This window comes from Choloepus didactylus, chromosome 9 (assembly GCF_015220235.1).
Source record: "Choloepus didactylus isolate mChoDid1 chromosome 9, mChoDid1.pri, whole genome shotgun sequence".
Lineage (NCBI taxonomy): Eukaryota > Metazoa > Chordata > Mammalia > Pilosa > Megalonychidae > Choloepus > Choloepus didactylus.
In genome coordinates, this window is record NC_051315.1 from 119808488 (window position 1) to 119835639 (window position 27152).

The 27152-nt window shown below is 39.4% G+C and overlaps 1 protein-coding gene across 4 annotated transcripts in view; it reads left to right on the forward strand.

Moving 5' to 3' along the window:
* The window catches only part of RHBDD1 (rhomboid domain containing 1), a 145341-nt gene that overhangs the window by 46018 nt on the left and 72171 nt on the right, over positions 1 to 27152 (forward strand). For all 4 annotated transcript variants that reach the window (XM_037848466.1, XM_037848468.1, XM_037848470.1 and 1 more), the window contains exons 4-5: positions 18660 to 18748; positions 20466 to 20522. In XM_037848466.1, coding sequence (XP_037704394.1) covers positions 18660 to 18748; positions 20466 to 20522 — 146 coding nt within the window. The remainder of the gene's footprint in view (positions 1 to 18659; positions 18749 to 20465; positions 20523 to 27152) is intronic.

Consider the following 27152-nt stretch of genomic DNA (forward strand, 5'->3'; position numbering starts at 1 on the left):
AAAAAAAAAACCTTTTGTTTTTCCCCAGTTCTCTACAGTTAGTCTGCCTTATTTATAGGATAAAAATGAGTTATTAGAATTTATATATATAGTAGCATATTTTCATGAATCCCAAGCTCCAGGAAGGCAGGGATATTGTCTGTTTGCTTTAGGTACTGAGAAGTGCCTAAAACAATGCCTGGCACATGACTGTTTCTCAGTGAATGTTTGTTTGTTGAATAAAACTAATTGGGACAGCTGACCCAACCAAAGGTAAAAGTCAAGGTCAAATAGCAGAGTTAGCCACCCCAGTCCAGAAATCTAGAGTGGGCAGAAAGGAGAGAAGTCAGATCCAAAATGTGAGCACGCAGCCAGAAGGCAAAGTCTGCGGAGCCACAGAAAAAAAGGGAAAACTGTGCATTTCAGAAGACTGGAAGAGGCGGCTCACCAACTGTATTGGGAGGGTGACACGGCCCTGAGCACTGTGCAGGACACAGCTGGGGTTGTGCCTGCCATATCTCCTGCAGAGACCACGTCAGGCATTCTTTGCAAAGGTCCTTAGATTAGATAAAAATTGACTATGTATTAGGCGACAAAGGCATCCTCTGTCATCTCCACTTTTCTCATCACAAAGTAATAATTAAAAAACCCAAAAGACAAAAGGAAAAACAACAGTAATCCTGGAAATTCAAATAACTCCCTGATAGAGGGGAAGTAAAAAAGACTTGAGAAATGACTAGTGGGAACACTACTTTTCATAACCTATAGGCTGTGGCAAACACGGTTGTTCTGAGAAAAACTCAAACTCTTAGTGCTTTTTGTAATATGGCTAGAGGGATTGAAATGTAAGTAAACTAAGCCTTCAGTTTTAGAAGCTAGAAACTGAACAAGTAAATAAAAGAGTAGGTGGTGTTGGAATTTATGAAAGGAAAGTCAAAATTTAATAAACTAGAGAGAAAAAAGTGATAGAATTGATAAATAAAAAGAACCACCAGATATTTGAAAAGGCAAATAAAATAAGCAAATGTATGGCAGGTTTAACGAAGAAAAAGGAGCTATAACCACAGATGTGGAAGAGGCTAGAGCAACTTCTAGAAGGAGACACACTTTGAGAGGGGATAACTTTTTCTGTTTAATGGCAATTTTAGAAGAGATTGCTGTTTTTTTATTCTTAGAGTTCAGACTAGTATTTTGAAAGCCTCATTTTCTTTTTGAAAGAAAACATCACAGAGATTTCGTGATCCAAGCAATATTTAATACATAATTTAAAAAAACTTTGAATTCTCTGATGTATTTTAACTGCCGTGTCACCATTGCATCAGAAGTTGTAGATTTTATTTGATGTGTTCTTACCTAGAGAACATACTGTTGTTGTGTTGGTAGTGGTTTGTTGGGGACTTCTGATCCTATAATTCTTGAGGAAGGATTTTCCAGTGTAACTGACAGATTTGTGCAGATTTTGATGAACCAGTTAATTTTATTTTGGGGTTGGTGTGAATTCACTGTATGATATATGATATATACCAAGTATTTTGAACTCTGAACAGAGGTCACATTTCTTCCTCTTTCTCTCAAACAATTTTGAAGTGTGAGGCATCTGTGGGTAAAAATTCTTTAGGACTTGCTAATGAAGGACAGTGTGTACAGAATCTGCTCTTCTTGCACTTATTTTTATAGATGTTGAAAATGCTGTTGTCAAACAGTATTTTAAAAACTGTCAGGTGTGTGTGTGTTTTAAATGAGTTTTAAATAATTCAGTACTAAGTAGGCAGCAGAAAAATCACTTGGTAAATGTGCAGTGTTCTTTTGTATTGCATATACAAGTAGTCTTTGAATTAAAAAATGAATACTGTCTGATCCATCTTTTTACTAATAACCAGTGTTGTGGTGCTGGAAATTCGTTGCTACTAATGTTGTTTTGGCATATTCCCTTCAGAGAATTGCCTTTGCGTCATTTCTACATAGATACGTAAGTGTGCCCACAGTGAAATAGGTTTCTGATAGCAAGGCTTGTCTGGTTCATCTAACTTGATGGCAGACTTGGAGTGGCCCCTTTCCCCTCTCATCTTTTATGTCCTGCTGAATCAGTGGTAAGGACAGAGTGCATGTAGTATATAGTTAACTTCAAATTAAATGTTAAATTCCCCAGAGCTTGCCCATCCAAGCCAGTCAGCAGCATCTGAGGAATATTACAAGCTGCCTCCTTAATTCAAGAATCTCACTGGGAGTGAAAGCATAGGGATTTCGGGTCATCAGTCTTGGCCACATTTCTCGTTGACTCATTATATGTTAGAGCAAAGCTTGGAATTTTTCTCCTGATCTCCCTGTTTTGGTTTGCTAAAGCTGCCAGAATGCAAGATGGGTTTGCTTTTACAATGGGGATTTATTAGCTTGCAAATTATAGTTCTTAGACCATGAAAATGTCCAACTCAAGGCATCAACAGGACAATACCTGGACCCTGAAGAAAGGCCGCTGGCATCCAGGACACCTCTGTCACTTGGGAAGGCATGTGGCTGGTGTCAGCTCTGGGTTTCGTTGCTTTCAGCTTCTGGCTTCAGTGGCTTCCTCTCTGAGCTTCTGTGGGTCTCTCCTAGCTTCTCCAGGGCTTTTGTCTATGAGCTTCTCTCAATTTCATTTCTGGGGCTTCTCTGGTTTCTCTGAGTTTTTTCTGTCTTTTATCCTCATAAAGGACTCCAGTAAAAGGATTAAGACCCACCTTGAATAGGGTGGGTCACATCTCAATTGAAATAACCTAACCAAAAGGTCCTACCCACAACAGGTCTGTACCCACAGGAATGGATTAAAAGAATATGATCTTTTCTGGGGTACATAACAGCTTCAAACCACCACTCTCCCTGTCCCCACTGTTTTTTTTTATAGAGTGGCAGAAGAAAAGTTCTTGATGTGAAATGGCTAGATGGAATGCATAGGACTGTATGCATTTCTTATTCCTGCCAAAGGGCAACAAAGAAGTGGTTTTTTATTCTGAAGATAGAAAAATTGTCTTCATCATCATCGTCATCACTATCATTTGATGTTGCTTTCCTTAGTCAAGTATTTTACATTAGTAATAGTGGTATTATTCATGCTCAAGAGTTATCGAATCTCTAATCTGAGAATCTCAGAGGTAAGTAATAAACTGCTTTCACAGCAAAAGACTTAAAGTGTTTGCAGGAATGTGAGAAATGACTGAAGTCACAGCACAGAGATGGGATTGCTGTAGTTAGACAGTCAGGCACAGAAAGGGTGAAAGCACCTGTCTTGGAACATTAAGTTTAAAGCTTTTTGCATTGCAGCAGTAATTTTAAACATTTGCCCTAAGAAACTGTAAAAAGTTCATTTGGAATTCATAAATTCCACTCCACTGTCTCCCTGAGCATCCTGTGTATGATTGCTATCAAGTGTCTTAAGCATGCTGATTAGCTACTGTTGAACATCGGTTGTCTGTAGTGGTATTTCCAAAGCTGTGGGACTGACTGGCTCTTTTAATTCAGTCTGAAACGGTCCGTCAGAGCTGTTGTCACCCATTGAGGTGGAGGTAGGCTGCCAATTAATGAGAGAGTGTTCTTCAGGTACACCGTATTATCCTAAATCCTTCCTCAGAGGTCTCCATTTTTAATCATGGCTTGAGGTCTCCTTTGGCTCTGGAGTTCGTAGATTTTTGCCTGTTAGTTTCAATTGAGTTTTCTTAAGGTTCAGCTAAAAATCAGCAGTAAAACAAGGAGAGGTTGGGGGAAAGGGTGGCAGAAAATCTTAGAAAATAGTGGAGGAGATTAAACTCACCCAGTGAAACAAGGCTTTTAGGTGTTAGATTTGAAGAAGGCAAGTATTGTTTATTGAAAAGTTTTATTGAAGAATGCAAATTAGAAATCAGAAGTAGATTATTTCATTTTTTGAAAGTCCTTTGTGGGCCAAACCATGATCCACTATGTTGGTAGACTTGTGAAAAATTTTATGGCTTCTATTCATACTTTAGGAGCCTTGTTCTCATGTTTCTCATTGCAGATTATAAATCCTAATTATATTTTCCCAGATGCACAGAGGCTGAGCAAAGCAGGGAGAAGGGTATCCATCAGAGACTAATTCATTACTGAATTCTTGCAACACGTTTGTTGAGTGCCACTCCCACTTCCTCCTAGCTCTTTGCTTCATAGCCCTGTGAACTTCATTCAGTTACTTTTCTAAGTTTCAGTTTCCTCCTCTGTAAAATGGGACCAATAATAGTACTCACTTATGGGTTTGCTGGGAGGATTAAAAACATAACATAGATAAGGTCCTAAAACCAGTGTCTTGCTTGCTGGAAGGGCTACTGGCACCTCAGCACCCCTGAGTTGTCTTACATGGGCACAAGAAGACAGGTTGATAATGCACAAACCAGAGAATATCAAAGTTTCATTGAACTGCGCAAGTCATATAATCTCTTTGAAAGTGCTAACAATCTAATGGATAAAATGTCTATGGATTTCAAAGAGCTCTTTAATAGAGATAACATAAATGGTTAAAAATAGTGTTTCTCAGTTCTAAAAAAATGAGATGTTTGGATTTGACTCAGCAACCATTTTGGCCAGTTCCTACAATATCTTAGTCATTGTGTGCAACACTTTTAGGTAGTTTTTCGTGTAATTTTTACAATATTATTTTTATTATCTCACACATGAGGAATGGAGGTGTTTCTAATGTGAGGGTGTAGGTTCTGGGAATTAATTCATTATCCCATACCTCTGGATTATTACTTCTTCAGTGCAGCAGCATTCTTTTTGGCTCTCTTCTCAGAATCCTCAAGTCTTCTGGTTCCACCTGGAGTCTCAGCCTACACTGGAATTGAAGTTGTATGTCAGAATTCTCTGTGACACTTTGAAGCCTGCTGATTCTACAATGCTTCTGCCATCTTTGGTTGCCTTAGGCAGGATTCATTTGGTTAAAGCTGAAACAAATCCAGCTTAAATTAATTTGATCAAAAAAAGGAAACCTATTGGCTTATGTAATAATAAACGTTTCCAGAGAGGTGCATTTTCAGGGTTTCAGGAACTTCGGATGCAGTGAGATCCAAGAGGGGCTCAAGCAAAGCCATCAAGGTCCTGTCTCTGTCTCCTGGCTCTGTCGTGTCCCCTCCTACTCCCCCCACACCCCCCGCCTTGGTTGGCATTGGTATTAGTTACGTATTGCTGCTTAACAAATTATCCCAAACTTAGTGGCTTAAAGCGACACACATTTATTATCTCACAGTTTCTGTAGGTTAAGAGTCTGGACATGGCTTAGTCGGGTCCTCGCTTCAGGGTGTCTCATAAGGCTGCAACAAAGGTGTCAGTGGCAACCTTGTGGATTGTTGGGTCAGCAGCCTTAGTGCCCAAGAAACTGCCCTCAGTTTCTTGCTCACAACATGGCAGCTTCCTTCATCAAAGCCAACAAGGGAGAGTCTGCTAGGAAGATGGAAATTACAGTCTTACATATCATAATCCCAGAAGTGGCATCCCATATTCTGTTGATTAGAAGCAAGTCACAGGTCTCACACATGATGAGGGGAGGGGATTACATAAGGACGTGAATACCAAGAAACGGATAATTGGGACCCATCCTAGAGTCTGACTGCCACAGCTTCATTTCTAGGAAAGCTTTCTCTACCTGTTGACAGAGTCAACCATTGACACCTCCATTGTAAATCATTCTAACACTAGCAGTCCCAGATAAAACAGAGCCATGATCCCCTTGGCATCCAAATATGTACCTGCACCATACCAGTCAGGATTCTTGGTTGAAAACAGTACATATCAACTCTAGCAAACAACCACAACAGGGCTTATTAGGAGGATATCAGGCAGCTTCTAGAATTGTTGGGAATCCTGAAGAACAGGGCCGGGAAAACTGGTGAGAACTGAGTGGACACTTGTTACCACTGGCACTGCTGTTGCTGGACACTGGCCATTGCTTCAGTGGACTCTCATCACTAGATTCTTAACTCATTCACGATTTATCTAATTGACCAAGTTTGGGCACACAGTGTCAGGAAGAGAGATGAGGGAATATCTGCCTCCCTTTGGCCTCTGTTGGAGCTGGGACTGTATTTCTTTGACTGTGACATTTACTCTGAGATGAGTACGTAGGAGTCTTGTGGCTTCAATAGGGTTGCTTTTATCCACAGATGCTCAGCCTAACAGGATTGCATCACATAAACAGATTAAACTCTGATGGGTAATTGTTAGAACCCTGTTGCTGTTGGTTCTGTTTAACATTAACTGTGCCTTACAGACATATCAATGAAGCTGCTGCAGAAACAGTAGGTGATGTCAATGGTATGCCTAGGTCTGAGTCATATTGTAGATGGGGCATTTCTATTCATAGACAGAATTTTTATTCAGATCAGTTTTAACTATCACAATGCAGAATTCACATGTTATGAAATCATAGGTTAACACTATGATCCTGTTTTGCATCCCAATCTTTGTGTTGGATCTAGGTAGAGAATTCAGGGATTAACTTAGCTCTTTACTGTCATCATCTTTTGAAATGTGTATATGACACTTTCTTGGGCACTCATCTGCCCATGCACTGGTTAAAGGGATTGTCGGTTACCAGATTTTTACTATCACACGGTCATACGATAAAAGCTTTATAATTACAGAACCATCATCAAGAATCAAGTCTACTGGATTACCGTTCAACAGATTCAGGTATTTCCTTCTAGCTATTCTAATACACTAGAAACTAAAAAGGAATATCTATAAAATGCATAAGAATAACCTCCGGAATGACCTCTCAACTCTATTTGAGATCTCTCAGCCACTGAAGCTTTATTCCGTCTCATTTCTTTTTCCCCTTTTGGTCAAGATGGCGTTGTCAATCCCATGATTCCAGGGCCAGGCTCAAACCTGGGAGTCCTGTCCCTCATTGCCAGGGAGACTTACACCCCTGGGAGTCATGTCAAGGAGCTATAACTTTTAAGACCTCTTTAAGGGATACTAATGTGAAGTCAGGATTGAAAAGCAGATCAAGACTACAACCTGGGAATTACAGCCCATTCATTTTATGTTCCAGTTGGACAAGGAAAGTGTAGAAATCATTTTCACTCTCTGATTCACTCTCAATTGGAATTGAGAAGGTATGGATAGGAAGAGAAGTTGTATTACTTTGTTTCATTTTGGTAAAGGGGACTTTTAAAATTTGAGATCTTGTTGCATTGTACCAGCCCGTAACATTGCTCCCTGTGGGATACTTCAGCATGCTTGCTGCACCCTCAGACCATTTGGGGTGTGTCATTTACGTAGATTGCTTTGTTCTGTATCTTCAGTCTCACCTTCCTGCCACTGGTGACAGTGATGGACCAACAGTGAATGCATGACCAGAGACAATCCCACAATAGGTTTGGTGTGAGTCCTCTGCCCCACAGTGGGCAGGGCTAGATGGATCCAATTCAGAACCCCCTCTTGGGGAGTATTGAATTTGAAATACCTAAAAAGCAGATGATAGAGTGACCCAAAATCTGTGCTCTGCACACGGAGAAGAAACAAGCAGAAACTATAAGACAAGAGAATAGAAGTGTAGAGAGAAGGCAGTGGCCTGACTGGAGAAGCAAGGACACAGCGGCTGAGTTACAGAGCAGCTGGAACAGGAGGAGGCAACAAGTTCATGGCTCCCTAGGCCTGTGTCATACCCTGAAGGAAGGAAGATCAGGGCTTTATGAGATGAGCTGTGTCATGGATAAGAGAAAAGATTGTTCCCTGCCACCTTTTCTTCCTTATGTTTTCCTATGATGGACTCCCATTAATGGAAGTCACCTGAGCCAGTATTTCCTGCAACCTGAGGGTGCCTACTACCATAGGGCCGTGGAATTTGTAGTTACAGCACTGTTTCTGGAAACACCTCCAAAACCCAGAGCTCATAGCAACATCTATTTGCTTTACATCAGTAGCACATGTTAATATTGGGCTATAAATAATTCAATTTCCCTTTCATTTTTTATTTATTTTTTGGAGGTGATAAGGAAATAATCATTCATGCGGCATCCAGAAATATTTTAGTCTATAGTAATAGCAGATGGCAGAGCATTTTTCATGTGCCAAGTTGTGTTTATTGTACCACGGTGCAATGTGGAAGTGATCATAGACTCTTTCAAATATTCTAACTCCCTATGTGCATTTAACTTGTGGTGGGAAGTTTTCTTGCATATCAATTCAATATGTTATAGATTTACTTGGAATCCTTGGAATTTGCACATGTATAGTCACATAAAAAGTACTTTGAAAAGAAATATTTAGGAGGTGCTACTGGCATTTGGTGAGCCCCTCAAGAATGGTCCTGCACCCCTCTCCCCCAACTTTTGAAAAGGACATTCATGTATGTGAAAAGCCTTTCACCTGATTATCTGAGCCTAAAACCTAATTCTGCTTTTCATATACACACAAAGATTTTTTTGTCATGGATTTAATATACAGTGATTTTTCTAAAAAAATTATAAATTGAATTGTAAATGTAAATTGAGGGAAAATTGAACTTTTCTCTATTTGGAGTCAAGAGTTATTTATTTATTTTTAATGCGTCTTTTTTTATTGTGAACTTTAACATATGTACATAACAGTGGAATCAAGAGTTATTTACCCTCCCATAAAATCGTGTCACTGCCGGAACCCTGCTTGTGGTCACAAAAACGTCCATGCACTTCAGCCTGCATTAGAAATTCTCACCTTCCTGCCAACTCCATGCAAAGGACGGCTTTATATGTCCTCTGCTGTCTTGACTGGGCATTTATAATTCATATCATTTTGTTATCGTAAGTGACTTTGTATTTTTTTTCTGAATTTTATAACTAGGACATTATATTGAGTTGTTTGTGTGTTTAAAAGTATGCATATAGTTATGTTATTTATAAATTCCATTTCAAGAAAATAAAGGGAGCATTGCAAAATATTTGGGTGTGATAGCGTTGAGAGCCACGAGATGATGCAGCAGGGTGATGGCAGACAATCACCAGACCAGGGGATGTTGGAATCCTAGAGGAGCCCACTGAAGCCTGTGGGAGCCAGAGGAGCAGCCCTGCTACTGCCTGAGGGGAGGCACTGGCCTGGTGTGGTCAGGAAGGGTGTTTTGTTAGGGCTTTGCTGGCTCAAGTGGAGGGCAAAGGGAACTGTGCCTACCAAGTCCGGGAGGGTGGAAGTGCAGCTTTTGTGAATGGCTCAAGTTTGGGGTGGTCTAGGGCTGGGGTCTGGCAGGACAGAGAGGGCTGGAGAGGCAGATAGGAGCACCTGAAGGATCAGGCAAGCCTTGCTGTCTTTCATTCTAGAAGCACTGGGAAACTACTAAAGTGCTTACGGATTGGGGTCTGGCTTGCTTTTTAGAGAGACATGCCCGTTGCAATGGTGAAAATGAACTGGAGCAGGGCAAGATTGACTGAGCTGGGAGAGGCCTGAGCTAAGACAGCATGGGGAGAGCTAATGAAGGTTGATACTGATTCAGAACGTGGCACCCCAGGGTTCAGTCCCAGGTGGTGTATCTCCAGCACTTGCGCTTTCAACCACTTGCCCAGATTTCCCCAGATGTTTGAGAGGGCATGGGGCGGGGTCAGTGTACAGCAGATAGGAGAGCTTTGACAAATGGAGTCGACTCAACATCAAATATGGAGGGTATGGGAAAGGGAAGAGTCTACATTGTGTTTAGAGATGTGATATGCCTGATAAGGAAAAGAACACAGGCCTTCCTTGCAGAATTTCACTGACTGTAACATCTGGGCCCCGGTTAAGTGTGTGTGGGGGAGGGCCTTGCTCATTTATTTTGTGTAATTTCACTTACCTGTTGCTTTCATTTAATTTGGTCCAATCTGTCATTTTGTTTTGAGGGAGATTTGAATAACAACACAGATTCTAAAGAAACCTAGTTGTATTAAAAGCTAGTGATTATGATTTTCAACTGGAGTGCTATTTAAAATATTTGTATGTGCTAAATAGCAGAAAATGGTCATAACAGTTTACCCTACAACAAAAAATTTAGATTATGTACCACATTGATGAAAGAAATATTGTTATTTAAATGAGAGCTTTGCTCAATTTCTGTTCCCTATACACTTTTTCTTTTTAAAATAATGAAACTACTAAAACACTATTACAAGTAGTGTGGAAAATAGACACGGGGTGTTACCCTCCATATTATTTGTTACTCTTTTTGTATATTTCGTTTAAATCTTGTTTTTAGATATGTGTATATATATTTGTGTGTTTATAGAATATGTGGTATTTATATATGCTGTATGTATAAGATATAAAACAATTATATTGTATAAAATATTCTAGGAATCAAATAGTATGAAATACGGCAGCAATAGTTTAAATCATTCTTATTCTCTTCTTCCAGCTTGGCATCCGGCTACCTACTAGATATCTCTATTTAATTGTCTTGCAGGCATCTCAAAGTGAACATATCAAATCTGAGCTCTTGAATCTCCCCAATCCTAAGCCATTCTTTTCCCATCTTTCCCATCTCAGTCAATAGTCCCGTCAGCCACCTAGTCGCGCAAAGCAGAAGCCTGGATTTCTCCCTTTCTCTTCCTATACTGAATCCATCAGCAAGTCCTTTTAACTCTACCTCCCAAATGTATCCCAAACCCACCTTCTTCTCTCCAGCTTCCCAGCTGCTACCATCTTTCACCTGGACTGTCTTAAATTGTCATTGGTTTTCTGCTTAAATTGTCATTCTTTCCTCTCTAGAGTCTATTCTCCTAACAGGCAGAATAATATTAAAAGAAGAATAAATAGATTACTCTTAAAAATTCTCCTGTTTCAAATTCTCCAACAACCTCCCACTGTGCTTGGAAAACAGTCCAGGTTCCTTACCACAACACATAAAGCCTGTATGATCTTTTGCTGGTCTTTCCAAATTCATCTCATATGTTAACCCATGTCTTTACCCCTTGCTCACTCTGTTCCAGCTGCCTAATAACTGTCTTAATGTTTTTATAATGACTGTTTCTTCCCTTCCTCTTCTGCTACATACGTCCTTTTTCCTGCCTGAAGCTCTCATCCTTTCCTATAGGCATGGCAAGCTTGGAATCCCACAGGTCTTGGTTTAAGTGCCTCTCCTTAAGGAGCCATCCCAGACCACTCTAGAGAAACCAGACTTGCTTTCTTACACTTAACACAATTTGTCATTATTGTGTGTCTGTATCTGTTTCTCTAATTAAATTGTAAGCTCCCTGAGGCAGGAACCATGTTTATATAGTACTCAGTCGATAAATATTTGATGAATGAATGAGTGAATGCTATCTCCTTGAAACCAGGTCATGGAATTATCTTAATGCCAAGCTGAGGGACATGGAATTGAGTGCACCATCTAATAACTTGGAAGTTCTTTTGTAAAAGAGGCTTCTCCTACCTATGTAATACTCTTGTTTTTGTCTGGATCGTGTTTGAGCCTTGTGGTGATTTGGAGCTCTGTATACTCCAGAAAAACATGTTCTTTAACCTAATCCATTCCTGGGTGTGAACCCATTTTAATTAGGACCTTTTGATGAGATTACTTCAGTTAAGGTGTGGCCCACCTCAGTTAGGGTGGGTCTTAATCCTACTACTGGAGTCCTTTAAAAAGGGGGATGAAATTTAGACATAGGGAGAGAAAGCCACAGGAAACAAGAAGCTGAGCATCACCAGAACCCAGAAGAGAACAGAGAGACCAGGAAATGCCACCATGTACCTTGTTATGTGACAAGATAAGGACCAAGGATTGCTGGCAGCCAGCCCTGGAATGCCAGTTGTTCCAGTTTGCTAAAACTGCCATTATGCAAAATACCAAAAATGGATTGACTTTTATAAAAGGGATTTATTACATTACAAATTTATAGTTCTAAGGCCATAAAAGTGTCCAAACTAAGGCATCAACAAGAGGATACCTTTACTGAAGGAAGGCCAATGGCATCCAGAACACCTCTGTCAGCTGGGAAGGCATGTGGCTGGCATCTGCTGATCCTTTGCTCCTTGGCTGCATTTTGAAATGGCTTTCTCCAAAATGTCTCTGGCCTTCTGTCTCTCTTAACTTCTCTCAGCTCTTTGCTTGGTTCTCTGCAGGTGAGTCTCTCTCAGCAACTGGGAGTCCTCTCTTAGCTTTTTCTTGGCAAACTCTGAGCTTCATCTCTTAGCTTAGCACCTCCAAACATCCTTCTGTCTTCATCTCCAAGCATCAGCATCTGTGTCAGCTCTTAAGCTCTCGTAAGGACTCCAGTGAACTAATCAAGACCTACTCTGAATGGGCAGGTCCACACCTCCATGGAAATAATTTAATCAAAGGTCTCACCCATAGCTGGGTGAGTCACATTTCCATGGAAACACTTAATCAAAAGGTTCCACCCTAATCAGAAGACTAATAAGTCTGCCCCCACAAGATTGCATTAAAGAGCATGGCTTTTATGGGGGACATAATAGATTCAAACCAGCACACCAGTCTTTAGGAAGAGAGTATTGCCTTGATGATGCCTTGATTCGGACTTTCTTTTAGTCTCAAAACTGTGAGGAAATAAATTCCCATTGTTTAAGCCTACCCATTTCATGGTATTTGCTTGAGCATCCCAGGAAAAAACAGGCGTCAAGTTAATGTCATTGGTTAGCTCCCAGCCCTGTGTCTGCTGTTGAGGCCATTTTAAATAAATCCACATGGATAGTAGAGGGTGCATTGCCTTTAGGGGACATCATACTGGAAGGTGACAGGTTTTTACTTTGGAGGCCAAAGGGGGGTTGGGTGATGGAGAGGTGTGAAGAGAGAGCATATGGACCATGTCCCTCCCAAATTGCCATTGCCAAGGAGGCATGCTGGTGTGGTGGTTGGAGAAGGCATCAAGAACAGAAAATATACAGCTTAAGAGCAGGGTTTATCTTGAGAAGAAGCCATCCTATCCAGATCTTTCTTAGTGATGTTAGCTTTCATGAACTTGAAAAAACTTGCTACATCCTGTTGCATTAATGTTCACTCTGGGACCATTTATTAAGATCCCCCAAACCCAGAGCTTCTGATTTTGCTCAGTCTCTACCTGGTAGTAAACACATTTACAGGATGAAATTATGGAAAGTACAGTAGGCCCCTTCTAGCTGACTGCCTCTTACCTTACCTTATTCTCTTACCTTGTCCAACACTGTATCTCCATCAAGTTAACGCTTTTAATGAGGTCATTTGCTCTGCACACACTGTGAGATTATGTCTTTGAGTAATACACTTTCTGCTTTCTGAACTATGCCTGAGAGGGCAGCCTCTTCAACCGTGGAACGAGATTTGCTGTTTAACAGAGGAGGATCTTTATTGCTTGTCCGAGCTTACAGTCATAGCTCTAATTTTTGATTCTTCAACAGTGGCACATGAGAGCAGGAACATTTTGCATAACCTCTCAGGTCAGCCTTACAAAAGGCTTTTAAAGGAGTGAAGACCATTTTATGCTGAGTTGATAGCAACGTAATCTGTGTTTGTGTTATTCATACCTGCATATGGTTTGCGTAACCAAAATCCACAATATTTTAATCGTAGTTTTGCTCCAAAATGACCTTTCCACCATCACTATCTCTAATAATTAATGAATAGCAACAATTGATTTGATTTTAACTTTTTCTCTTTTATTTACTTATTTTTTTCAATAAACGTATATTGAGTTCTCTCTCTGTGTCAGGTACCATACAAGTGCTGCACATCTAGTGGTCAGTAAAACATAAAACAGTGGCTGGGGATTTTTCAGGGTTGTAGAAAGCCAGGAGACCTCACTGAAAAAGCATAGCAAATCTTGAGCAGGGTAAATACAAATAAATGTTCAAATGGAATGATTGAGATATAATGATATGGTATCCAAAATAAAGAGCAAAACCTTGCAAGCTGAGAGAAAAGACAGATTGCCTAGAAAGGAATGACTGTTCCACTGACAGTAGATTTCTCAGCAGCAGCAGTACATCCTGTACCTGTCATCAGAATGGGATACTGAATTAAGATCTTTTCGTATATACAAAGACTAGGAGAAATTTTTACCTTAAATTTGAGCTGAAAAACAAATTACTGAAAGATGGATTTTAGCAAGAAGAAAACTGAATCCAGAAGTTGGTTAAACCATTACAGAAGAAATGACAAAACAAAGAAATTAGAAAACATGTTAATAAACTTAATCTGAGTGATGACCGTCTCTGTGTTATGATTTGAGTGGTAACAGGATGCTTTTTCAATTCATTATGACTCCTTTGGCTTGGTGCTGATATATGAAATTCTTCTGTTTGCAATAGTTATTTTCACTTAATATAAGGGTTTTTAAATGAGGGTTCCATGGATGGAGTTTTAGCCATCTATGAACTTAATAAAATTATAGGTGACAGTTTTTGTGTATGTGCAGTTCTTCCACAGAGAGGATTCATGGCTTTCATCAGTTATTTAAAGGGGTTGGAACCTGAACAAGTTTAAGAATTACTTGGTTAAGGTATTGTTCAGTATTGAAATGGAATTAAATTGATACTCACCTTGCTCAGAAGTTGAGGTAAAGATATCTGAATTTGAATTTGGATCTGTTGTGACCTTGGGAAAATTAGTTTTCTTCTCATTGTAGTCTGTCTGCAACAGTCCAGGATTGTGCAGTGCACAACCTGTATGGCCATACATGGCAGTAGTATACCTGGCCCCTATGATTATATCTCAATACCACAGTCAGTATTTAATTATGGCTATCGCTGTGGCTTTTCTAAAGAAAGTCACTACTGAGCTATCGGAGGAAACCAAGCTTCTAAGTTACCAATTTTAGGGTATAATAGATTTAGTGCTGTTGCGCTGTTAATCAAACACAGATGTTTTGCGTAATACATCAGGGGAGGGGTAGGTAGGGGAACTGTGTTTAATTATTTTCTCTTTCAGTGAAATTTGGTACTAATACAACTCTTAAGTGGTGACTATGTGAAACTTGTGTTTCTCTGATACAGTGGTAATGTTTTTTTAGATATGTGCATTTTATATGTGATTTACTGTCCATTCAGTAATTATTTAGTGAGCGTCAGCTTCAGGCCATTCACTGTACCCGGGCCCAGTGGTGGGTGTGGAGTTGAACATGGTGGTCCTGTCTCTGAGGAGTTACTTTGAAGTAGGAGAGAGGGCAGCAGGGATTTACTACATCTTTAGTCCTAGCCTAATGCCTAGTGAGGTCAAGAGAAAGTATGGAGTTCCTAGGGGCAGAGTCTCCTGGCCTTCAGCTCAGGTGTCACCTTCCAGGTACAGCTGAGAATGGAGTAGAGCAAATTCTGAGTGGGACTGCCGTGAAGCCGTGGGCTTGCTCTGAGACCACAAGCTTCAAAATGTCTCTGTGTAGCCTGTGTAATCACAGTCTTGAGAGCCCAGTTTCCTACTAAAGTATTTGTAGGTTGATTCTAGCCACAGAGCAGAATAGTCACATGTCTCCTTCCCCCACAGCTCTGCAGCACCCCCAGGGGCAGAGATAAATCACCCCAATTCTAGAACTAGGGAGAAGACTGTCATCTATTGTTTCACCCTCTGCAGGACCATTTCCTTTTTCAGGACTTAGGTATGCTTAGAGACGATTTGTCAAATGGGTCCCAATAGCATGGGGAAAGCGAATGAATCTCTTAAAATCAGCATGTATCTCCTTTTCATGGGTGGAATCCTCCCCTCCTTGTGTAATGTTGAGAGATTCTCAGGATTGAGTAAGAATAATATCATAATCTCTTATTTTTATTTTAAAAAAAGAACACCTTTATAGTCCTTAAATGAAGTAATAAGAACAGTTAAATTTTTGAGATGTAACTTTTGTGGAAAATGTGAGTATTGGATGATAATGGGATATGGTCTCTGGTCTGTTGGCTTTCCTCCCCTAGTTATTCTCAATTGTATTTGGACAACTAGGTTATACCTCAAACTTCTAAAACCCCATCTAGAGAGATAAGAAACTCATATAAGTGCATTGTACTCTAAATTGTAAATGAGATTCACGATTGTTTAATAGGTTGAGGTTTTAAATTGAAATTTTCTCCCATGTTATTTGGATCTATATGATTCACTACAAAAGTTGGTTTAAAACGTTTCAAAATATGGGTGTTATTTTATTCTTTTCAGTTAAACTGAAGTTACTATTGTAAAAAAAAAAATCTATATCTATCTATCTATCTATATATATATGTATCAACCCTGGCTGCTGCTTCTTTCTATCCCTCAAAGTATCACTCTCTTTGTCATTTCCAGAACTAGTTAGAAGATCTTATTTAGCATAAAAATAAAATGTGTACAATTTTTTTATGGAAAAGCTAAAGAAAAGCATAGTTATACCATTCTTCCCTAGGAATGGGACACCAAATATCCCATATTTTTACTATCAATTGCCCATACTGTAAGATAGATAAATTTGGTGAAAATAATAGTTCTGCTGAGGGAATGATTGTGTGTGAGAGAGACTTTCAGTATGTTTGGACTGATGTCGGGGTCTGTTGGACAGTAGTATGATTTAACTGGCTGTTGGGAACAAGCAACAGTGCTATCCTAAAGAAGGCTTTCATTCTTCTGTCTCTCCATTTTCCTCCCTCATTGCCTGTTCTTTTCCTGGGAGCAACAAGTCCTTCACTAGTTCTGAGAGATTGCATATTCCCTGTAACTGGCTTGCTTTTCGCCTGTGGGTTGCTGCCGTGGTGGGCAATGTGTATTGGTTTTGATTCTGTCTCGTGTAGATGGCTGAATGTCAGCTTCTAAGCCCCCTAGCTACCAAGTCTCAGTGAGACTAAGTTGAAGAAGACCTAGTGGTTTTAAGTGCCTCCTGCTGTTCCTAATGAAACAATCCTGGGATGCTCAAATTTTCCATCCAACACATATGTGAGTGCTTAAGCCTGTGCCAGGTCCTGTCCTAGGTGTTTGGAATACACATGTGAAAACCCACAGAAATCTTCAGGCACGTGGAGTTTACATCCGGCTCCTCGATAACTTTCAGTTGCCTCCTTTCTGGAGCAAAGGGTCACTCTCCAAGCCTTGGAAATATATTCATTTTCTTGGCATATTTTTTGAGCTTCTAATTTTGAAAAACAGGTGAATAAGACCTGTTTCCACCCTCAGAGAGTTTGGAGGAGAGAGGAGAGAGCCAGGCAGACACGTAAATACTTTGCTACACAGCAGGTGGGTGCGTGCTGTAATGAAGATACAAGCAATGGTGTGAGGGCAGGCGGTGGAAGGGAAGAGTGACTCATCGGCTGGGATGTAATGTTTGTGGCAGGGGTGCTATTCCGACTTGGCCTTGTCATTGCCTGTGAGCACTTGATGGCTCTGCAGGTGGGGTGTGTGGGATGGGTTACACGGGCGATGGGGGTGGAGGGAAGAGAAGGGCAGCAGGGTCAGGTGTTGGAAGGCCTTGAATGGCATGCTGGAGTATTTTGTAAACAGAGAAGAGTCACAGAGTTTTATAGGATGGGAATGACATAATTTGCCCTCTGTTTTAGGAGTCAGTGGACAGTGTGTGGGATGCATTGAAGAGCAAGGAGGCTAACTGGATGATTTTTTTTCCATTCATTCTTTTATTCATTCAGCATATATTTATCTGGCATTTGCTTTGTGCCCAATGTTATGCTTTTTCAAATAGATCAGGCTGGAACAGATGGAGGCTAGAAGCATGGGTTTGATGGTAAAAATGGAAAGGCTGGGGTAGATATGAGAGGCATTACAAAGGGACAGCACCCGACAACTGAAAAGGCTAGTTTGGGGTGCAGATGGACATAGTGTATGTGTATGTAGATGGTGGCAGGCAGCTGGAAGTTGAGGTTGGTGCTCAGGGAAGGACTCTTTGTATAGCACCCATCTTTGGGATCAAATGCAGAGGTTGTCAAGAGACTCCCCAGTGATTTCCTAAACTCGGGGATAGGAGGGAATTCAGCCCAGGGACCTCCCCAATAGGAGTCCCCGGCCCACCCCGGCCAGCCTGGAAGTACTGCAGGCTCAGAGGACTGTTAGCACTCCAGTTCTTTAGAAGACTAGGGGTGAGGGAAGACATTGAGAAATGTAGGTATAAAAATAAACTTTATAAGCAATTGTCAATCTTAGATGCTGTTTTAAGAAGAATTAAATTGGTTCAACTAACTTGGTTCTACTAATTTGGTATTCTAAATCATCTTTAAAGTTTGAAGTTTAAACTTTTGTTTCTTTTTGCTGCGCAACTGGCGGATCACAGATGAAGGCAACTTTGGGGTTGAATGTGGGCCTCTCCATCTCTGGCTGCATTTCTCTTCCCCTCTGCTTCGCTAGTCAGTCACGTTTGAGAATGCAGCAGTCCAGTGGGCTGAAGACACACACAAGACAGCATCCCTCACAATGGCTGGATAATTCAAGATTTAATTCTGAACAGAGAAGACCGATTTCAGTTATGTTTTGTGAAAAGTGATACAGAGAAAAATTGGAAGGAATAGGATGGGCTGTCTTGAGAAAATATTTCCGCTGCTCTGCAGGGGTCAGGTCAACCCACTTCTTGTGGTCAGGGAGTGCACTGCTTTTTAAACATGTGGGGATTGTTTTTCATAGTACTTTTTTTTTTTTTTTTAAGTTGGAAATGTTCTTTAGACTGAGTGAAATGCTGCTCGGCATAAAGGATATGATGTGGAACAAAGTCTGCAGACTGTAACTAATTGACATGCACTGGGCTAATGAGAAGACAGAATGCATCTAATCAGTAGCAGAACAAACACTCACAAAGGCTTTCCTTCTCTCCTAGGACCTCCTTTGCTGGGCATCTGGCTGGGATCCTTGTTGGACTAATGTACACTCAGGGGCCTCTGAAGAGAATCATGGAGACATGTGCAGGTACAGAACAAAACACCTTTGGCATGGCAAGTTAGAAGTTTATCTTAATTTTAATGTGAGCAGAAGCAACTCCAAGTTTCCCTGTAGTTCAGCTTAGGAATTCCTTAATATGCTCTTTTTTCTTTTTAAACCAGGAGGGAAAACAACTGGTATAGTTCCTCACACTGCTGGAAAGAATAGGCTGCAAGCCCAGATGCTAATCCTGAGGCTTTCTTGGGGATGAACAGTGGTATGGCCTTAATGCTACTCACAAAAAGTCACAGTTTCCTTGAAAATGCAAAGAACTGAAGTGGGTTTAAAATAATGCATCCTTCTAGAATATTACATGAATTAATATATATACCAGGCAGAGTAAAAAACAAAATCACTGTGCAGAAGTGTAAGGCTAGAATTTTAAAGAATTCAGAATGACCACAGAGTCCTCAGGTGGTCAGATATATATTCGCACCTGACCTAAAACCAGGTTTGTTGCTGTTTGATGCTTGACTGCTTTCTTTTTTCCCCTTCAAATTGATGCGCAATGAAAATAATACTAAAATTTTATTTAGAAATATATGCGTTTTGTAGACCTCTTAATTTAAAATGCTATACTACTGGTTTGATTTGCAAGGAAACTATTTTGCAAACACTTGTTTTATAGACCATATAAGTTCCTATATTTCATCTTTTATTCATGGGAAATCTTCTGAGACTATTTTACCTTTTCTTGAACCATAAATAATTTGTTTTCACATTTTGTGCCGAGGACTGGTATTCTGGAGAACCATATAATATTCATGATATTAGAAAGCTTTCCAGGCACTATGCTGTCGCCTTTATTAGTAGGTTGTGTTCACTCTGGATGATTTTTATAGGCTGCGTTTCTTCTAAGATTCCCGTTTTCCTGCATTTGCTTATTACGGTGTTTCCAGTGTGTGTGCTTAGAGGAGGCAGTGGGAGCATCATTTATTGAAAATGTCCAGTTTTATTTTGTTTTCGATACAACTTAATTTTGGAAATCTAGTAATGAGCTTTGTTGCCCAAATGCTCTCCATGCTGATAAAGGAAAAGAAATTATTCTCAGGAGTTTAATGCTTTGCTTCATTTTTCTGTTTGTCTCTGAAGATTATGTGGTTGGTAAAGCTATCTGCAGACATGTTATGGAATTTAGGCAAGTGTTTTGTTTTTAAAGAGGATTTCCCCCACAATTACAGTATTTAAACTCTTAGTTTTCTTCTTAAAATATTTCCTATTTTTTATGGAGACTTATTTTTATATCACTCTATTTTAGAAGTAATACAATAGAAAATCAAATATTAAAAGTTGAATCAAGTATTCTGCGCTACTTGTGAATAGCCTTTTTTCCCAGTGAAGCTGGAGAGCATTCTAGAGTGAACTGAAAATTGGGGTGACATAGGAAGTACAACAATCAAGCACATGAAGGCTGCTGTCTGATAACAAAGACTGTCTTTGTGTTTGTCTAAGGCAAAGACTATTTTTAGCTTAATAGGAACCTTTAAGGAACATTAGAGAGTGTAAATAACAGGGTCACTGTCCCACACACATTCTGTTCATTATAGGGCTAGCCCCAACCAAAAGGGAGTTTATTTTAACAATTGTTTGGGATTCATTTGATATGACCTTGGGCATTGTTACAAACAACTTCCTGATTATTGGAAAGATTCGCAGATAAAAGCCTTATGGCTGCTGTTAAAATCTTTGTTTCCTTCATATTTAGGCATTTTTTGTTCCAATACGGGTTATCGAGGACAGCAGTACTACTTTAACAATTCAGGTAAGCACTTGATTTCGTTTATTAACTTTTTAACTTATTTAAAAAATCATAGCATACATTACTCTAGAGTTAATTTAGTATAATACTAGTTTATGCCGTTGTAGAATAGTTCACATATTGTGGAAGTGTACCTCTAGCAGACCTGAAAGCGAGATGCAGGGGCAGCCCAGGGAGCGTTTCTGGATGGGTTGGTAGGGATGGTGGGGAAGGAGGTAACTCTGGCATGAAGATAACATGATTGGTATGAGATCTCTCAGACCTGTGTCTCTTTTGAGAGATGGTACCACTAATTAAGGGTTAGAAGTTAGTTTCCGGTATATGCTAGGCATTCCTCTAATAGTTAATTCTGTGAGAGTTAAAGAGAAAATGTATTTTTTTAGATGTCTGTAAAAATAGGTAGAAGTTAAAAGCATCAAGAACCGTTTTAGGCTAAAGCCTTTACAGTCCAGTAACCCCCAGGGGGCACTGTAGTATCCTGGACCAGTAACAGCCAACAAGTGCAACGAAGGCATATGCCACGGAAGCACTGGGTGTCTTTTATATTCACGCCAACTGAGAACTGCTAGAGCGGAAATCGGGGGGGGGGGGGGGCAACCTTTTCTGTAAAGAATCAGGTAGTTACTGTTTTATACTTTAAGGGCTTTATTGGCCATGTGTCACATGTGTCACAATTACTCAACTCTGTCCTTGTAGCTTGAAAGCAGCCATCGACAATAGGTGAATGAATGGGCCTTGCCTATGTTCCAATAAAACCTTATTGCAAAGATAGAGTGTGGGATGGAGTTGGGCCATGAGCTGTAGTTTTTCATCCTCTGGCTTAAATAATATAGGGACAAAGAATTATTGCTAAGAAAATATATTGATTTTACTTCATTTTTCCATAGAATGTTCTTAGCCACAGATTAGTTTACTCAGTGACATTTTGTGAGTGTTCATTGTGCAAAGCACTAACCACTGTGGGAGAGAAAAAGAAGAGCTCTGGTCCAGTCTCAGGGAGTTTATAGTCCAGGAGTGAGAATTTAGGCACTGCACATTTGAAAAAGATGAAATAACAGAAACTATTAGGACTGATTAATGTGTATAGAAAATAGAATGCTTAGGGATGGGGTGGGGTGGTACAGAAAATTGGAATGATAGCTAATAATGCTAGTGTTTCAGTTTTGCTTGAGCTTCATATAAATGTAATCATTTGGTAAAATGCATTCTGATTCAGATTTATTTTTTGCATCCATCTTTGTTGTTTATTCCTTTTTTATTGCTGAGTTGTATTTTACTGTTTTAATAGACTACAGTTTGTTTATCCATTTACTTGTTGATGAGCACTTGAGTTTTTTCCCAGTTTGGGGCTATTAAAATAAAGCTACTATAAACGTTTTTGTACAAATCTTTTTGTAGATGTATATCTTAATTTTTTCTTTAGTTAAAATCTAGGAGTAGAATCGCTGAGTCATAGAGTAGATGTTTAATGAAGGACTGCCAGACAGCTTCCCAAAGTGATTGTACCATGTTACATACTCATGAGTAGTATATGCGAGTTCTAGTTGCTCTGCCTCCTTGCCAATATTTTAGTGGTATCAGTCTTTTTGTTTTCTAAGTTGCCTCATCTGTTTTTTTGTTCCTCCGTGCCTCCTTCCCTGTCTTCTTTTGAATTAACGATGTTTTTAGTATCCTCTTTTAATATCTTTATTGATTTTTCATCTTTTTTTTTTTTTTTTGTATTTTTAAAATGGTTGCTCTAGGGGTTATAACATACAACTTTAACTTAACAGTCTACCTGAAAGTGGTATTTTGCCACTTCATGTAAAATGTAAAAATTTTAAAATTGTATAATTCCATTTATTCCTGTCCTTTGTACTATTATTTTCATATATTTTAGTTCTTCCTGTGTTATAAACCTCACAATACGGTATTACCATTTTTGCTTTAAATAGTTTTCTTTCAAAGAAATGAAAGAAAATGAAGATTGTCATTTATATTTACCAGCATATTTATCATGTCCAGTATTCTGCATTCCTTCCTATAAATCCATGTTTCCATCTGGTATCATTTGGCTTCAATTTAAAGTACTTACTTTAGCATTTTGTGTAGTGCAGGTCTACTGGCATGAATTTCCTGTTTTCATTTATCTGAAAACAGTTTCTTGCTAAATACAATGTTAGCTGCAATTTTTTTAAATGCTCTTTTTCAAGTCAAGAAAATTGTCTTCTATTCATTACTTCTTGAAAGTTTTTAATCATGATGGGATGTTGAATATTGTCAAATGCTTTTTCTGCATCTATTGATATGATCATATGGGTTTTCTCCTTTATGCTGAGAATTGGCCAATTATATTGATTATTTTCCAATGTTAAATCAAGCTTGCATTCCTGGAATACAATATGTTTGGTCATGATGTATTATCCATTTTATACATTGCTGGCTTTGGTTTGCTAATATTTTTTTTTTTTCATTTTTATTGAGATTGTTCAGATACCATACAATTATCCAAAGATCCAAAGTGTACAATCACTTGCCCCTGGGTACCCTCATACAGCTGTGCATCCATCACACTTAATTCTTGTTCAATTTTTAGAAACTTTTCATTACTCCAGACAAGAAATAAAGTGAAAGATGAAAAAAGAAAAAAAGAAAAGGAAACTCTAATCCTCCCCTATCCCTAACCAACCCCCCTCAATTGTTGACTCCTAGTATTGATATAGTACGTTTGTTACTGTTTATGAAAAAATGTTGAAATACTACTAACTGTAGTATATAGTTTGTAATAGGTATATAGTTCTTTCCTATATGCCCCTCTATTATTAACTTCTAATTGTATTGTCATACATTTGTTCTGGTTCATGAAGTGATTTCTAGTATTTGTACAGTTGATCATGGACATTGCCCACCATAGGATTCAGTTTTATACATTTCCATCTTTTGATCTCCAACTTTCCTTCTGGTGACATATATGACTCAGAGCTTCCCCTTTCCACCTCATTCACACACCATTCGGCACTGTTAGTTATTCTCACGTCTTGTTACCAACACCCCTGTTCATTTCCAAACATATAAGTTCATCCTAATTGAACATTCTGCTCATACTACGCAACCACTCCCCATTCTTAAACCTCGTCCTATATCTTGGTACCTTATATTTCATGTCTATGAGTTTACATATTGTAATTAGTTCCTATCAGTGAGACCCTGCAATAATTGTCCTAATGTGTCTGGCTTATTTCACTCAGTATATTGCCCTCGAGGTTTTGTCATCGACCCATTTTTTTTAATATGGTTTTGTTCACTCACCATACATTCCATCCCAAGTAAATACTCGATGGTTTTCTGCATGGCCATACATTTATGTGTTCACCACCTTCACCACTATCTATATAAGAGCATCTACATTACTTCCACAAGGCAGGAGGGAGAGTCAAAGAAGGTAGAGAGGCAAAAGAAAGAAGAAAAAAAAAATGACAGCTAGGAAGCAGCAAAAGGAAAAATAACCTTAAATCAAAGTAGAATAAAGAATCAGACAATACCACCAATGTCAAGTGTCTAACATGCCTCCCCTATCCCCCCCTCTTATCTGCATTTACCTTGGTATATCACCTTTGTTACATTAAAGGAAGCGTATACAATGATTCTATTAGTTACAGTCTCTAGTTTATGCTGATTGCATCCCTCCCCCAATGCCTCCCCATTTTTAACACCTTGCAAGGTTGACATTTGCTTGTTCTCCCTCGTAAAAGAACATATTTGTACATTTTATCACAATTGTTGAATACTCTAGATTTCACCAAGTTACACAGTCCCAGTCGTTATCTTTCCTCCTTTCTTGTGGTGTCTCACATGCTCCCCATCTTCCTCTCTCAACCGTATTCATAGTTACCTTTGTTCAGTGTACTTACATTGTTGTGCTACCATCTCCCAAAATTGTGTTCCAAACCACGCACTCCTGTCTTCTATCACCCTGTAGTGCTCCCTTTAGTATTTCCTGTAGGGCAGGTGTCTTGTTCACAAAGTCTCTCATTGTCTGTTTGTCAGAAAATATTTTGAGCTCTCCCTCATATTTGAAGGACAGCTTTGCTGGATACAGGATTCTTGGTTGGTGGTTTTTCTCTTTCAGTATCTTAAATATATCACACCACTTCCTTCTTGCCTCCATGGTTTCTGCTGAGAGATCCGCACAGTCTTATTAAGCTTCCTTTGTATGTAATGGATCGCTTTTCTCTTGCTGCTTTCAGGATTCTCTCTTTGTCTTTGACATTTGATAATCTGATTATTAAGTGTCTTGGCATAGGCCTCTTCATATCTCTTCTGTTTGGAGTACGCTGCACTTCTTGGATCTGTAATTTTATGTCTTTCATAAGAGATGGGAAGTTTTCATTAATTATTTCCTCTATTATTGCTTCTGCCCCCTTTCCCTTCTCTTATCCTTCTGGGACACCAATGATACGTACATTATTGTACTTTGTTTCATCCTTGAGTTCCCAGAGACGTTGCTCATATTTTTTCATTCTTTTCGCCATCTGCTCCTTTGCGTGTAGGCTTTCAGGTGTTTTGTTCTCCAGTTCCTGAGTGTTTTCTTCTGCCTCTTGAGATCTGCTGTTGTATGTTTCCATTGTGTCTTTCATCTCTTGTGTTGTGCCTTTCATTTCCATAGATTCTACTAGTAGGTTTTTTGAACTTTTGATTTCTGCCGTATACATGTCCAGTGCTTCCTTTACTGCCTCTATTTCTTTTGCAATATCTTCTCTAAACTTTTTGAATTGATTTAGCATTAGTTGTTTAAATTCCTGTATCTCAGTTGAAGTGTATGTTTGTTCCTTTGACTGGGCCATAACTTTGTTTTTCTTAGTGTAGGTTGCAATTTTCTGTTGTCTAGGCATGGTTTCCTTGGTTATCCAAATCAGGTTTTCCCAGACCAGAACAGGCTCAGGTCCCAGAGGGAAGAAATATTCCGTATCTGGTTTCCCTGCGGGTGTGTCTTAGAAAATTGCTCCACCCTTTGATGTCTCAGGTCACTGTGCTTTTCTGCCCAGCAGGTGATGCCTGTTAGCCTATAATTCTTGACTGGTGTGAGGAGGTATGGCCGTGTTCCCCCAGGCTCTGGTGTCTGGTTCTGAATGGAAAGGGCCCCACCCCTTTCCTCCTAGAGAAGACAGACCCCCCAGGTGGAGGTCATTAGCATTTCAATGGTCTTGCTCTCTGCTTGTGCTGTCTCTGCCCTTCCCCGAGTCACAGCCCTGGAAACTGAAAATGACTGGGGTTTTCTCCACTGAGCCAAAAAAGAAACAGTCCCCTTCAGACCCAGTCCAAGGTGACCCTCCGGCTCTCCCAGGTCAGTCGTCACCCAAAGCCTCTGTCTGTTTTTTGGGGCTGCGTACCTGTAGTGAGCAGTTCACACTCGCTACTTAAAACCCCAGTTGGAGCTCAGCTGAGCTGTATTTGCTTGCTGGGAGAGAGCTTCTCTCTGGCACCACACGGCTCCGCAGCTCAGGCTTTGGGGGAGGGGGTCTCCCGACCTGGTTCCGCAGGTTTTACTTAGAGATTTTATGCTGTGTTCTCAGGCATTCCTCCCAATTCAGGTTGGTGTATGATGAGTGGATGGTCTCGTTTGTCCCCCCACAGTTATTCTGGATTATTTACTAGTTGTTTCTGGTTTTTTGTAGTTGTTCCAGGGGGACTGCTTAGCTTCCACTCCTCTCTATGCCGCCATCTTGCCCCTCTCTGGTTTGCTAATATTTTGTTAAGGATGTTTTGCATCTATTTTCATGAGGGATCTTGGTCTGAAGTTTTCAGTAATGTCAGTCAGTCAATTTGGTATCTATAATGACAGCCTCAGACAATGATTTTAAAAGTGTTCTCTTGTACTGTAATTTCTAAAAGAGCTTGTGTAGGATTAGTGTTATATCTTCCTTAAATGTTTGGTAGAATTCACCATTAAGCCATCTGGACCTGGAGTTTTCTTTGTGAGAAGGCCTTTATTTAGAAGTTGAGTCTTTTTAATAGATAAAGGATTATTCAAATTTTCTGTTTCTTGTTATGTCAGTTTTAGTAATGTCCGTGTTTGTAGGATTTCTAATAATTTTCCGATTTTATTCTTAATATTTATTATTTGTGTCTACTTTTTTTTTCCTGGATCAGTTTAGCTAGAGCTTTATCAGTTTTCTTGACTTTTCAAACAAACAAATTTTGGTTTCTTTGATTTGCTCTATTTTTTTCTGTTTTATCTTTCATTAATTTCTGCTCTGATCTTTATTATATTACTTCTACTTACTTTGGATCCAATTTGCCAATTTTTTACTAGTTTATTAAAGTGAAAGTTTAGATAATTGATTTTAGATTATGTGCATGTGTGTGTGCACGTGTGTATATTTTCCTCTAAGCATTTCTTTAGCTGCTTCATTTTCATTTAGTTAAAACTATTTTCTAATTTCCCCTGTGATTTCTGCTTTTACTCATAGTTTATTTAAAAGAAGTGTATTATGTATTTTCCATATATTTGGAGATTTTCTAGATATCTTTTTTTTAAATGATTTCTAATTTAATTCTCTTATCAGGGAACACACCCTGTATAGTTTCAATCCTTTTATTTAATGAGACTTTCTTTTGGCCTAGGGTATGGTCTGTGGTGAATTTACTATGTTC